This window comes from Exophiala viscosa (assembly GCF_022695815.1).
Source record: "Exophiala viscosa unplaced genomic scaffold EDD37scaffold_13, whole genome shotgun sequence".
Lineage (NCBI taxonomy): Eukaryota > Fungi > Ascomycota > Eurotiomycetes > Chaetothyriales > Herpotrichiellaceae > Exophiala > Exophiala viscosa.
Window position 1 is genome coordinate 229,480 of NW_026944365.1, and position 13,619 is coordinate 243,098.

The 13,619-nt window shown below is 51.3% G+C and overlaps 4 protein-coding genes across 4 annotated transcripts; 2 read left to right on the forward strand and 2 right to left on the reverse strand.

The window, feature by feature from the left end:
• Window positions 1–140: 140 nt before the first annotated feature.
• EDD37DRAFT_641053 (uncharacterized protein) lies at window positions 141–2,466 on the forward strand. Its single transcript, XM_062817278.1, has 2 exons — window positions 141–291; window positions 338–2,466. The coding sequence occupies exon 2, from the start codon at window positions 605–607 to the stop codon at window positions 2,273–2,275; it is 1,671 nt and encodes a 556-aa protein (XP_062666163.1). The 5' UTR covers window positions 141–291; window positions 338–604; the 3' UTR covers window positions 2,276–2,466.
• EDD37DRAFT_641055 (uncharacterized protein) lies at window positions 2,393–4,942 on the reverse strand. The gene is made up of 4 exons (XM_062817279.1): window positions 4,317–4,942; window positions 3,637–4,259; window positions 3,292–3,585; window positions 2,393–3,224 (listed from the first exon to the last, which is right to left on the reverse strand). The coding sequence occupies exons 1-4, from the start codon at window positions 4,549–4,551 to the stop codon at window positions 2,610–2,612; spliced, it is 1,767 nt and encodes a 588-aa protein (XP_062666164.1). The 5' UTR covers window positions 4,552–4,942; the 3' UTR covers window positions 2,393–2,609.
• A 114-nt stretch (window positions 4,943–5,056) lies between these two features.
• Window positions 5,057–7,082, forward strand: EDD37DRAFT_697816 (uncharacterized protein; the record flags this gene model as incomplete). The annotated part of the gene is made up of 5 exons (XM_062820164.1): window positions 5,057–5,269; window positions 5,318–5,809; window positions 5,866–6,078; window positions 6,148–6,431; window positions 6,472–7,082. The coding sequence occupies exons 1-5, from the start codon at window positions 5,151–5,153 to the stop codon at window positions 7,080–7,082; spliced, it is 1,719 nt and encodes a 572-aa protein (XP_062666165.1). The 5' UTR covers window positions 5,057–5,150.
• Window positions 7,083–9,915: 2,833 nt separating this feature from the next.
• EDD37DRAFT_697817 (amidase signature domain-containing protein) lies at window positions 9,916–13,347 on the reverse strand (the record flags this gene model as incomplete). The annotated part of the gene is made up of 4 exons (XM_062820165.1): window positions 12,778–13,347; window positions 12,425–12,727; window positions 11,900–12,344; window positions 9,916–11,875 (listed from the first exon to the last, which is right to left on the reverse strand). Exons 1-4 carry the CDS (start codon window positions 12,851–12,853, stop codon window positions 9,916–9,918), a joined length of 2,784 nt encoding a protein of 927 aa, XP_062666166.1. The 5' UTR covers window positions 12,854–13,347.
• Between the last annotated feature and the right edge of the window lie 272 nt (window positions 13,348–13,619).

The following is a 13,619-nucleotide window of genomic DNA, read 5'->3' on the forward strand; positions in this document are numbered from 1 at the left end:
TGAGTAGTAATAGGCGTGGTAGGTGTGGTAGGCGTCTTCTTTTGGTAAGTGATTAGGCCGGACACACGTGGCTTATTTTTGCGGCTGAGACCAGTTCACCATCCCCCCTCTTCCTCTTGTGCTTCTATCCAATCGTATTACATCGCTGACCATCGACTGCTCTTTTGAGATGACCAGGTGTTCGTTTCGGGACGCTGTGTGACTGCTTCCTGCAAGATCGTTGGCCCAAATTCTCCCCAGGTTTTGCAGCCTAAAGTTCTGGCCCGGATCGAAAGGCAAACCTCCTTCCAGGTAAGAATTTGAGGCTGAACGTGGCTGTCAGCTGAAAAGGCTGCAGTCGTGTCTGCCACCATGGCCAAACGCCGCTTTTTGTAGATGAATAGTGCTTGCGAGAAGGTGGCACAGAGTATGGCAGCTATCATGGTCACGCTATAGAAATTTGCTCGTTGTTTCAAACAACGGAGGTAGGAGCATTCGACAGCCTCTCTTCCAAGATAAACCAAACGCCTCCAACACCTTGCCCAGGCCTGGCATTCAATCATTTGGTTAGTATCCTCATAATCATCCTTACACGATCTAGAAAGGGTAGAAGTCTTGGTTCGACATGGCTTCAACACAATCCAAGAAACGCATTGTCGTCTGCTGCGATGGCACCTGGATGGACAGCGACGGCAACTACCAAACCCCCAGCAATGTAACTCGCATTGCCCGCGCAATCAGTCCCACAGGCAAAGACAAGTCTGGTACGGACATCCATCAGCTCGTCTTCTACGAGAACGGCATCGGCACCGGTGATAATTCCTGGTACAACACATTCGTTGGTGGTGCAACAGGAGAAGGCCTTGCCGAGCATATCCGAGAAGCCTACAGCTGGATCTGCATGAACTACAACCCTGGTGACGAAATCTTCATTCTCGGCTTCTCTCGGGGTGCCTTTACTGCTCGTTCAATTTCAAGCTTAATCAATGCCGTCGGCTTGTTGACCTCCACAGGATTGGAGTACTTTGTCCAGGTATTTGAAGACTGGGAGTTCCAGCAGAAGAAAGACTATGTGACCAGATGGCCGAACCTTCCGTTCATTGGCCACAAACCACCCGTCACAGACCCTCAGTATCAACAGGAGCTGATCAGCAAAGGCCTCACACGTTCCAAGATCAAGGTCAAATGCGTGGCAGTCTGGGACACTGTGGGTGGACTGGGTATCCCCATGATCGGCCTTCTTCCTCAACCTCCGAGCAAAGATTTTGCCTTTGTCGATACGCGAGTCGAATCAAATATCGAGTATGCTTTCCAAGCACTCGCTCTGGATGAACATCGTCGACCATATTACCCGACGGTCTGGGATTGGCCGCAAGTCGAGCCGAATGATCTAAAAGTTCTTCGGCAAACGTGGTTTCCGGGCGTTCATAGTGATGTCGGAGGAAGCTACGATGACAACACTCTGGCCAATCTCACCCTCGCGTGGATGGTGTCTCAGCTGGACCCAATCCTGACGATCGACCACAAGTATATCTACTCGCTCATTGACCCTGGTCATCCTGGACTCCAGGGGCACATGACGTTCACAACCAGCGGTCTTTCCAAAATGGTTGAAAACACCAAACCGCACGCACGACCATGGGGCCTGGGCAAGATCCATAACAGCATGACCGTGTTCTTTAGGCTGGCCGGCTCCCGCAACCGCACGCCAGGCGAGTACCGTGAGGAGGAGCCGGCCAGCCAATACGGCACGATTCTCTGGATCTTCTGGAAGATCGGACACCGCATCGCCAAAATCTTGGGCAAGAAGGAACAGACCATGCCGAGACTGCGCCGGACTGAGGAGACCATTCACGCCAGTGTGCGAATCCGTCGAGGGAAGAAGGGACTTGGGTACAATGACAAGGGAGTCTATGATCCGCCGGCGCTCGGGGGGTGGGACATGTCTGGCTTTGAGACAAATCCGGAAACTCCTATTGCGCTGAACGAGCCTGGTCAGGTCGGCACCATGACGGGCGTGGTCTACAGGAAAGCAGTGTACCCGGAGACTGTGGTCGATGGGAAAGTCAAGGTTCTTGCAGATAAGGGAAAGACCAAGATTCTGGAGATGCAGGAGGAGCCTTTGGGCCCATTCGAGAGGCAGATCTTAGATTTGTGGCCGGAGATTCAGAAGGATTTCGATACGATCGGGAATGCTGGGTTTGGGCAGGACAGAGTGCATACGGAGCCTCTCGGTCGGGATACGAATGGGACGAGTGTACGGCTTAGGCAGCCTGGACGGAGTGAGACAACTTGATGCTGGTAGTATTCGATGAAGCTTGGATCAACAGCAGTATTGGTATGGGTATTGGTATTGGTATCTTCCTATGACGAGGTCCTAACCATGTGGTAATAAAAAAGGGAGGAAAGGAGGCTAGGCTGACGCTTGGCGCTTTCAGTAATGACTATAATGACTATTTGACTATTCCACGACGATCGCGCTTTTGTGCATAGAAGTCTGCTATCAAAGTGAGCCTGCTTTGGTGGTATAGTAGCAAGAATGAACTAGATCCATGTGAAACATACGAGTATCCTCCGATGCAATGACCACCAAATGCCTCCTGAATGACCGCATCAAGGAATGAACACACTCAAGGCCCAGAACTTCTGGCCTTGACCGATCTTTGGACCTCCCTCTGCGTCGCCCACCCCTTGAGAGAGAGCACCAGGATCTCGTAAGCCATCATGAAAGCAGTGAAGCCACTAGTGACGGTGAACACGAACATAGCCATTAGATCCTCGCTCTCCATCCAAGCGACGATATCTTTGGTGCTGGCCATGAAGACGATACCTCCGGATATCAGACAGAATGAGGAGACGAGTTCTGTTGGTGGACGGCTAGGGTAGATCGAGGCTGGCGGAGAGATGTATAGTATAGTGTATGTCAGTAGGCGCATGATTGAGAAGCCCGCTAAAAGTGTACCCCATTGTTTGTGGACTGCCGTGGAGACCATAGAGCTTTGATGGTGCGAGGACATCATGATGCCGAGGAGGAATATTATTAGTGCTGGGAGGGGGTTGATGGAGAAGTTGTAGACTTTTGGAGGTGTGTGTAGCTCCAGTTCCTGCTCAAAATCCGGACCCTGGGATCGGGATCGGGAGTGCCCGGCGTGCCTGTTGGTGTTGGTGGTGGTACTGGTGGGTATCGAAGCGACTATGGTGTTGAGCCATTTACGGATGACTTTGGACTCGACGAACATGCCACACTACACATATGATCATGTCAGTACCAGTAAGACTGGTAGCAGTGGTAGGAGGAAACGGGTGACGTACCAAGCCACCACCAAGAAACAAGACAGATATAGACACATGTTCCAAATCTTGTGCAGTCCACGCCCCACCCCAGCCAGCTAGATGTTCGAGGAAGACATTCGTCGAGCCGTACAGGAAAATGACAAAGGATTCGACGAACTCGGCTGAGGGAATGACGGTGGAGGGTGCAATGTTCCACGCCCAGCCGTACTCGACGAAGCAGCCCATCCAACGGCCCAACGTCAATAGACCGTACCAGAAGAAGATGCCTCCCTTGATGAAGTGAGCGAGACCGTTGAAAATGTGTTTGCCGCGCTTGACTTCCGTCAGTATTCTTCATGACTTGGGGTTTGGAGGAAGACTTACGAAAATGCCGGCATATGTGACACCTCCAGTCATTAAGCATATGAAGCCGAGTGGGAGGACAGTTCGAGTGATGACCTGATGAACGAGTGCCAGCACCTTCATCAGTCGCGCTGGCAATCTGCCTGGGAATCGTGCCGGGAAGGAGATGGCCACGAAGCTATAGCGCAAGAAGCTTGGACGACGAGAGCTAGACGGTTCGGAGTTGTTGTCATTGTTGTCTCTAGATGACGGCTTCTCGAGGTCCTTCCATAATGGTGTTGATGCGATTGATGAGCTCCCAGACTCAGTGTCGCTCGATGGATGGCGATCGGTATACGAAGACATGCCTTCCCGTGGTCTGTCTGAGCTTGGCGGACGTAGGAATGGTTCCCTTTCGACACTCGTCGAGCCAGTCGTCTTCTTCATCCTACTTTGGACAGTGGCGAACAGCAAGTTGGTCAGGAATTGGACAGATATGATCCATGATGCCACCCACCCGATTGTATGGTGTGCGTTATTTGGATAGAGATCTGGTGTCTTGACATTGTATACTGTTCCGAGAAGAAGACCCAATGCGTTGGTGACACAGAAAAGGAGTTGCACAGGAAATGCAAGGCGAGACCTGGCGATGCTGAACATGACTCCTGTTGCTGTTAGTACCACAGCTGACCCGGAGATGTAGTCGTGAACAGTGAACGTACCTAATGGTAAAAGGAAGACCCAGGCAAGGACCATGAGAGCGACATGTGCCAATATCATGGTTGAGTGCTCTGACAGAACTGCATAGCTTGCCATGTCTTGCTGGCCGTTGTGCGTGCTGGAGGCAGACATGTCCGTTCGAGCCGAGTCAGGTTTAGGGCCTTCATGAGGTCCCTGTGCAGTGGTCAATGAAACAAGTTGAAGAAGTGCTGCTGCCACGATATGTCGACTGAGCATTGTCGTCGTTTGTACGTCTGAAACATGCAGGAGAGGCTGATCTCACGGTAAGTTCAAGGGAGGCGTCACGCGGTCTTCTAAGCTGAGGGAATGGATCGTGTAAAACTGGTCGCAGCTATAAGAGACAGAAGAGGCCGGGATGGTGTTGAAAGACAGAAACAGTCCAGGATGACCTCGGGCACAAGATGTTTGAGCTGCAGTCATGGCACTTTGGGCGTCGAGACTCACGACTTCATATTTATGACTTGCCCATGCGACAAACTGGTTCGGCCTCATTTCGATCTCCGACGCTTCCGTATCAAAATGCCTCTGCCTTCATCTAAGTGACGTATTGAGGCCGCAATGGCCAGGAGGTCTCTTGTCACCAGGCAAGGCTGCAGTGATCTTCGTATATTCATTGGCTCATTGAAGGAGGTTGAGGAGGTGGGTAAAGGAAAGCCAAGGCTTTATACTTATTGCGGCTTTCTGAATTCGTCAGCTCGGAATTCCGTGTCCGCGTCCATATATACTTCATGCTTAACTTCTCATACTTGCTCTTTTCGAATCATCAAGTCCAACGGAAACCCGTCTCTAATGCAGGTGATCCGCAGGCATGAGCCATGTCCTCATTGACCCCACCCGGCGAACTTGACGGAGGCCGTATCCCAAAAGCATGCCTGCCTTGTGCCCGGGCTAAAGTCCGGTGTGAAATTAGTGCTGGACAAGAGACGTGCAACCGGTAGAGCTTGATGTCACTTTTGGGATTTGAGAGACTAACCTAGATTAGGTGCCGACGTCTGAGAAAAAACTGCGCCGAACAAGCACCCGGTGCTCATCGACACAAGTCACTCGGGAAAGCCAAGGTTGCCAGACTCGAAGAGAGATTGAATGGAGTAACTTCCATTCTTGCTGCTTCTCAAATTGCCACGTCTGGATTGAGTCCTCTTCCTGCGGCAGGAACGCCTGATTGTGCTCCTTCAGCATGGATCGATATATTTGTCAAAAACGACATCGAAGCAAACACCATGTTGCAGACTTACCGGAGCGAAATGCAACCTCTCTTTCCATTCGTGGTCACCTACCCAGGAACAACATTTGCTGAGCTGAGGCAGCAGAAGCCCCTACTCGTACTTGCTAGGTTGATGGTCAGCTGTCGACATGATCAATCACGACAGCTAGCAATTGCACGGAAATTGCGAGAATTGATCAGCTATATGATGTTGATTAAGGGAGAAAGGAGTCTCGACATCCTCCAATGTCTCCTCGTGTATTTGAGTTGGTGAGTCTGATTATCTCGACTTCAACGAAAATATTTCTGGCTGATTGCACCAACAGGTATCAACTGCATGTTGACCTAAGTTCACAGGTGGGCAATCTGGTCCATCTCATCATGGCGATGGTAACAGACCTTGGCCTCAACAGGGCAGCCATCTCACCAGCTCCAGCCGCTCTAGCTCTACGTAATCCAAACATTGCTGTTGTGGGGCGGACAACAAGGAGCCTGGAAGAGCGCAGGACATTTCTCGGCGCCTTCTTCCTCACTTCTATGTAAGTGTCGCAAGCCAGGAACTTTCTTGATCTCCCAATGCTGCCCTAACGCTGACTACCTACCTATAGAGCTTCAACCTGTCACCGAGACATGTACCCATTACAACACTCCCCATACGTGGACGAATGTTGTCAAGCTATATCCACAGCTGCGGAGTATTTGACCGACAGCGATGTGGTTCACTTAACACGTCTTCATTGTATGGCTGACAAAATCTCCCGCTCATTGACGCCAGACCTGTGGCACACAACATCTGTCTTCAGCTCTGCTCCTCTGGATGCTTGTGTCAAGTCGTTGCAGTGGGAGCTGCTACAGCTGAGAAGCTCCTTGCCAGAAGAAGATGGTCAAAGTGGTAAGCCAAATCAACTAGGCCGTGTTCGAGGCTGACAAAGAAGCTATTCTCCATACGCATCACTACGCCATCGAGATGTTCTTGTACCAGACCGCGCTATATGATAACATTAATCCTTCACTATATGGGACGCACCCTTTTTCACGCCTTCACATACTCTACGCCTGCTTGGAGTCCACGAAGCACTGTTTGGAGACGGCATACACTCTTCCTCCCTCCCAATGGTTCGACCTTCCCTGGAGCGTATGGTCTCTACTGGGTCATGCCATTGTTGTTTTATCTAAGCTGTCCCTCCTCAAGTTCGAAGGATGGGATCGAGAACACGTTTCAAAAACTATGGACTTCTCTGAAACCATGGACGCCCTTCAGCAGCAACTCGACACAGCCAAAGCTTGGGTTGAAAACCAGTCAACCAAACATGGACACGATCAATTTACAAGAGTGGTACCACAGCTGTATTCGGCGTTTTCAGCTAAATTGAAGCGGGTCAAAGCATCTCACGAAGCAAAATTGGCTCAAACGATGATCGCTTGCCCGATGTCGGATCTGGCAGACACTCTTGCGATACCAGCAGACGACGATTTTGCCATACCGTCCACAACGTTCTTCGGCGATTTTCTCCATGAGAGCCTGTGGGAGCACTTTACTTGATTCCCCATTCCTAGATTGAAGCAGGGTTTTATGGAACGCTCCAGAGAAGGTCTCACGAAACGAGGCTGCATGAACAAAGACAACTGTTTGCGAATGGCGTCAATTGTCGAGTTCTGCTCACTTACTTCTCTGCTTCAAGACTCTTAGTGAAGCACCTTTCTCGATCTTACTCAATCCATCCTGGTCGGCCGCAGATATCAAATGTCCGGGTCGCACAAATTGGGCGCTGCAGAAAATGCTTGTGCCGGATCAAGCCTTTGAATCATGATCCACGACGTTCATGCAGGTGCTGCGCCCCAGAGTCCAACAACATCTAAGCCCCAGCCGAGGCGCAGCACCTCTCAATAAAGTTGGAACATGATGGCTTTCAAGAGAAACCAAAGCTTTACACCACTCTTTAGGTGTCCGATAAAGTGTTCTGTGTCAAGCGGCGGTTGCCTGCATACGAATGGACAATGAACATCATATGTCGAAGTCGGAACGTACCTGCGAGCTGTTTTCTATACTTCCATTCAGTCACGAAGGGACTGAACCGCACACAGAGGAGCCGTCTGCGTACTGTATGCCGTGTCAACGTACGTTCCGGCGCTTGTCGACACTTCTTCCTCGCCATGATCTCCTCCCTGAACGGCTCCGCCATTGGTGGCCCGTACATGGTCTCCGGGATACGCCGACAGGCATCTGCATCATTCTGGGTCGAGCGATTTCCTTCTACGCGGAGGACCCTCGTTGCCCGTTTTGCGGCTTTCTACGAGACTTTCTTGTATTGATTGTTGATAAAAATTTGTCTCAATGGCCGGAAGACCAGTCCCAAATGCATCCACTCAATGACGGTGTTGTCGGGCTCAGGATCAGCAATTTACTCCATCTTTCCACTGGAGAAGATCTTGGCGCAGGTGATCGCAAAACATGGACCAAATATCTGTTAGTGGAGCTGCACAGCGTGTACACTGGAGAACGTATCTCAAAGCTGCTGTCAAAGCTGTCAAAGCCGTCAAAACAGGCTTTCGTTATTTTCAGGGATGAACTAAGCTCTCTAATGGGTGGGAGAATCCCGGATGTCTCGGAAGTCATTCTCAGACCATCTCTTATGCCTCCATGGTCAGTCACAGGTAACGATGCCTTGGACGTCGTTCCTGATTTCAAGTTGCCGCAGCAATATCAGGGAAGTATGAGGAAAGTTCCTTTGACATGCGATCCAGCTCTGTTGGCCAGGTGGGTTTCGAAGTGTGAAGAATGCCATGGCAACAGATGTGCCGATAGCACGTTTGCCAGAACGCCGGGACTTCGACTATTGGACGTCCACACTATGAGATTGATGCAGCCAGAGGCGAGTGCAGCAGTGCGCCATGTGGCCTTAATTTATGTTTGGGGGAACATCCATTTATGTCGCTCAGGATCGCAAACCTGACCGAAATATTACGGAGCGGGTGACAATTAGCTCCATCCTGCGATCAAGGATAGCATCCAGATATTGCGTGGAATGAACCAGCGTTATTTGTGGGTAGATGCCCTATGCATCGTCCAAGACTGCGAAACGGACAAGTCGGTCCAGATAGCACAGATGGGGTCTATCTACAGCAATGCTGTTTTCACCATTATTGCGGCCCCTGCCAGGAACTCAGATGATCTTGGCTTACCTGGTGTCAGCATCCACGCTCCACGTCCTCAAGGTCGTGTTTTTTCCCTAAACAACATTTGCCTATCGGAAGGGGTCAGCTTGCGTCGTGGTTGGGAAGGTGAAACTTCGTGGTCACAACGAGCATGGACCTTTCAGGAATATCTGCTTTCGGCCCGTCATCTGATATTCAGTCAGACCAAGTAAGATGAGCTTGTCCATCAGCAAGATGGCAGGAAGACTGCTACCTTGAGTCTGGCCACTATGCTCGGTTTTCTGAGCACTCTGACATGGTCCAGAGTGATCTCGTGAGCTCGATTTCACTCTTGCGGCTCCAATCGAGTGAGCTTAACATTTACCGTACTGTCTTTCGGAACATGGTCTTAAACTACAGCGCTCGTGCTCTGACATATAGCCGAGACCGTCTATCAGCATTGCAGGGAATACTGAGACAGTTGGAGTATTCAGAGAGGCCCAAGCACTATCACTGGGCCTTGACCGAGGAAGACTTCGAACATGAACTATGCTGGATACGTCACGAACCCCCTTTCAAAAACTCGAGAGTATACAGCATTAACTGATTCGTTTCCTTCATGGTCCTGGCTCAGTCATGCTGGCAGCGTGATGCCCCTCCGGTCTAAGGTTTGGCGGGGACTATATACCCTCGTGAAGTGCTTCAAGGTCGTTCGAGGCTCAAGGCAATCTGTAATATGCACCGAGATTTCGACGCATGTCCCACGTATCACGGATGTCACGCAAATGAATCGAAACCATTTTTGGGTGCAACCGGAGCATTTTAGCAACCATCATTCACTGTGCTCTGCTCTTGACGACAGATGCATTGCCTTTTGGGGAATGGTGGTTCACTTGAAGATTGATTGGGCTAGGTTAGCTTATCCTAGGCTCAGTATCCCGGTTCCGACCATCGCGGAGCTGGACACTATGCCGACTGGCGAGCGATCAGGTGAGGTTTCCAAGATTGACGGATGTCTCGCAGAATGGTCCACGAATCTGGACAAGGGACGAGAGGTATTCGAGTTCGTCGCGATTGGGAACAGGTCTTCCTCGTTGTTCCTTCTTCTTCTTTTAGACTGGAGAGATGCCATCGCTTACCGGGCAGGTAGCGCTAAGTTGGAATCCTGGGGTATGCACAGGTGGACCCGGAAGTTGATTCTTATGCGATAGATCCTCATTTGAAGGACTACGAATTCATGATCAAAGCCTGGCCTTCACATTACCACCTTTTCCTTTACACGCCCTGTCCACCCACCCCATAGCCTCAACGAGCTGCTCGTCCTGCAACCTCGGCACAACGATCTGCACACTCAATGGCGTACCAAGATACACTCGTCTATCGAGCTTGCTCTCATCCCACAACTCTCGATTGCGTTCATCCCAACTTCCGAGGGCTTTCCCGCCAAGCGGCTTGCCAATCTGCAAGTCACTCTCAGTGCAGTCGCGTACAGGGACCGTACCAGCAGGATAATCCAGCAGGACCCACGAACTCGTCATCCCAACGGCATTGTACCCTTCGATCGGCGGGACAGGATGTGGCGCAACAGGGCAAACTATTGCATCGAGAGTCTGGGTACGACGGCCCTCCTCATCGTCCGAGACCCACAATTTGAGCATCTCGCGCTCAAGGGCGGCACGTTGAGCCTGGATCTCTGCAACCCTCGTGAGAGGTTGAGGTTTACCCTTGCGGAAACGCGTCGACATCCATGGCACAAGAGGCTCAGATGTAGCTTCGAGGAGGTTTGCCATTGTTACGCCGCCGTCAACGCCCATTAGCTTGCTCATGACGGATTGGCATTTTGTCCATGCTGGCGGACATGGTAGGTCAACCACTGTGACATTCGGCGTGGAGCGGAGTTTGGAAGAGATTTCGTCGAGGATATTTGCAATGGGCGGGAGGAGCGTGCAGTTGTTGTCGCTTCGGAGGATGCCGATTCTCAGGCTCTTCTTCTGGCTGGGAGATTTGGACCATGGGGTGGGGATACAGTCTTCACCGAAGAGGTGAGAGCGCGGGACAATTTCGCGGAGAAATACATCAATATCCTCGACACTGCGGGCTATGGGGCCTGCTACGGCGGTGATGCTCGTGCGCGATAGCCCGTCCAAGCTGATCAGCGCTTGTCCGCCGTACGGAACACGTCCGGTGCTCGGTTTGAAGCCGTAGACGCCGTTGCACATTGCTGGCACGCGAATGCTGCCGCCAATGTCCGTTCCGATGCCGATCATGCTGCCTTTCATTGCAACGAGGACGCCTTCACCGCCTGAGGAGCCGCCGGCCGTGCAGAGGCGGTTTATCGGGTTCATGGTCCGGCCGAAGATGTTGTTCACCGAGTCTAGCGAGGCCAGGGTCTGGGGAATGTTGGTTTTGGCAATGATTACGCATCCTAGCGACAACAATAGGTCGATTAGGGGGCTATTTTGCGTGGCTGGTTTGTGGCAGAGGGATGCTATGCCTATGGAGGAGTCGACGCCTTTGATGTTGAATGTGTCTTTGACGGAGATGGGGAGGCCATGAAGAGGGCCGAATGGCTTTTTGTGTGTGCGTAAGTACGTGTCTAAGTATTTTGCTCGGGCGAGGGCTGAGTCGAAGAGAGGTTCGGTCAGACAATTTGTTAATTGTTGTGCTATGGCTGCGCGGTGGCAGAATGCTTGTGTCACTTCTTCTGTGGAGAGCTTGCCGGAGGATATGGCGGTGAGGAGGGTTGAGAGTGTGTAGGATTCTGTGATGGAAATTTCGGAGGAGGAGAGAAATTGTCTGGGAGTGTCGAGGACGTTCTGCGGTCCGTCTTCAGGGCGTGGAGGGTCTCGAGGGAGGACGTGAGATGGGATGTGCCATTTTGAGGGGATGCGGGAGGCTCGTTCGGCTTGTTTACGCTGTGCGATGGGCTGCCAGGGTGCTTCTTGGGATCCTTGCGCAGCAGAAGACATCGTGAGCTTGGTCGAGGTGAAGTGGTTCGAAGGTACAGGCACGAGAAAGGGAATCTCCAGATTTGTAGTCCGCATTGGAGTGTTATCGAGATAGACGAGCATCTCCGCAGTTTGGAGTTGGCGGAATTCTGCCGTGCCTCGGTTCAGGAGTATCAGCCTTGTCAACCTCAGCCTTGCCTTGTCCACACACACTCCATAAATAAGTCTTCGTTTTCGTCCGACGTCCGGAAGGCTGAGAAGACACGGCTAGACCTACGGACTCTTGTACACATATCCAAATTCCTCTTGCGCCGTCTTGAGAGCTTCTCGGAGAGGACGCTCGCTCTCTTCCACACCTTCTGGATCCTGCTTCATCTTCTCTTGCATCAATTTATACCCGTAGGGAAACTCCTGCCCGAGAGGAATCCGCATGGCCTTTTGCACCGCTGGACGCTGGCCTATACGATCCCACCACTTTTGAATGTGGGGAAACTTGTCCATGTCGATGCCGCTGACAAAGCAGGTCTCGACGAATGGCCACGCAGCCATGTCTGCAATACTGTATCTTCCACGTCCAGGCCCGGCAAGATAGTCACGCTCTGCGAGGCGAGTATTGAGGACGCCCCATAATCGTTCCGTTTCACCATAGTAATGCTGCAGCGCATATGGTATCTTCACAGCGCCAAAACGGTAGAAGAGGTTGAGTTGCGCTTGCATAGGTCCTGATGTGCAGAACAGCCGAGTGTCAGCATGGAACAATACACCAACGACCATAGGGGGCGCGAAGAAGGGCAAAGCAGACCTAGACCTCCCTGTACCCATGCCATCCACTGCTCTGCAGTACAGATATCGAGAGGATCCTCAAAGCTTAATTGGTGCTGAGCATCATATGTTCTTGTGAGGTAATTCAAAATGGCCATGGTCTCCATGACTGCAAAATCACCCTTTTCATGGTCCACAATGACTGGAATCCGTCCGTTAGGCCCAAGCTTGATGAACCATGGCTCTTTCTGAACGTTCTCTTGGAAGATGTCGATGAGCTGATACGTGTACGTCATGCCATATGCCGCCTTCAGCTCCTCGAGGAGTATTGACACTTTGAAGCCTGAGGCGCGAATGAGCTCGAGGCTTTGTGCAGAAATTCGTAGATCTCACCATTAGGAGTGAAGCTCGTAAGAAGTTCGATACCCTTAAATGCAATCAGGCCGGTCGCATTTCCGGGTTGAGCCATTGTGGTTGGGCAAATTGCAACGACTGAATTCGAGTGGTGATTTTGAAGGCCAGCCTGGAGTCTGCCCTACCTTGGTGATGTATGCAGCATGGCCAACAGAGATGGCTGTCTCCTATTTATATTGCGCCATGCTTGGTGTCCATGACATGCAAGAACGACATCGGCCGTTGGAGATTGGTAAGCCTTATACGTAAGGCTGTCCAAGTAGAATTCTCTCAGACCTATCTGGAAAGCGTCATGTTAACTACCGAGTACTCGGCGGACTTGGAGCGGGTCAGTCTGTGTGTCTTCGTCCGCAATCTCGGAAAGTGATAGCTTTGGACACGTCCAATATTCTTCAATCTCGGCGGAAGCAGGTACGTCACAGACAACAACATGCGCTCTAGTCCCGAGAAAACAGCAGAGTCCTCAGAGAACACATGCCATCCTAGACAGCGTAGGTGGGCGTGGGCTAGCGGCCAAATTTCGCGACTCTCAAGCCGAATACTTTCGTCCGAATCAATTTCAATGTTATTGCTCACGGAAGAGCGTACACACATTGAGATGCGTCCTTGCAAGTTCCTTCTCTTTCACGAGCACCATTTGGCAATAGCAACGTTGGAACGCATATCCTGTACACAGTCATACGAGTTATGCGACGAGATTCCACTTCTCCGGGGTACTATTCTACGTGAATTACATCAGGCTCACTGCTGCGTTTCGCGCAAATGGTTGCAGACAATGATCGTAACATTTGGTGATTTACTAGATCACTTCCTGCGCGAAG

Excerpts from the sequence above, each read along its gene's own strand:
- EDD37DRAFT_641055 (XM_062817279.1), bottom strand. The coding sequence starts at position 4,551 with ATGCTCAGTCGACATATCGTGGCAGCAGCACTTCTTCAACTTGTTTCA. Across the intron at positions 4,260-4,316 it reads GGTCTTCCTTTTACCATTAG|GAGTCATGTTCAGCATCGCC; the intron begins GTACGTTCACTG and ends TAACAGCAACAG. Across the intron at positions 3,225-3,291 it reads TGTTTCTTGGTGGTGGCTTG|TGTGGCATGTTCGTCGAGTC; the intron begins GTACGTCACCCG and ends TCATATGTGTAG.
- EDD37DRAFT_641053 (XM_062817278.1), top strand. The coding sequence starts at position 605 with ATGGCTTCAACACAATCCAAGAAACGCATTGTCGTCTGCTGCGATGGC.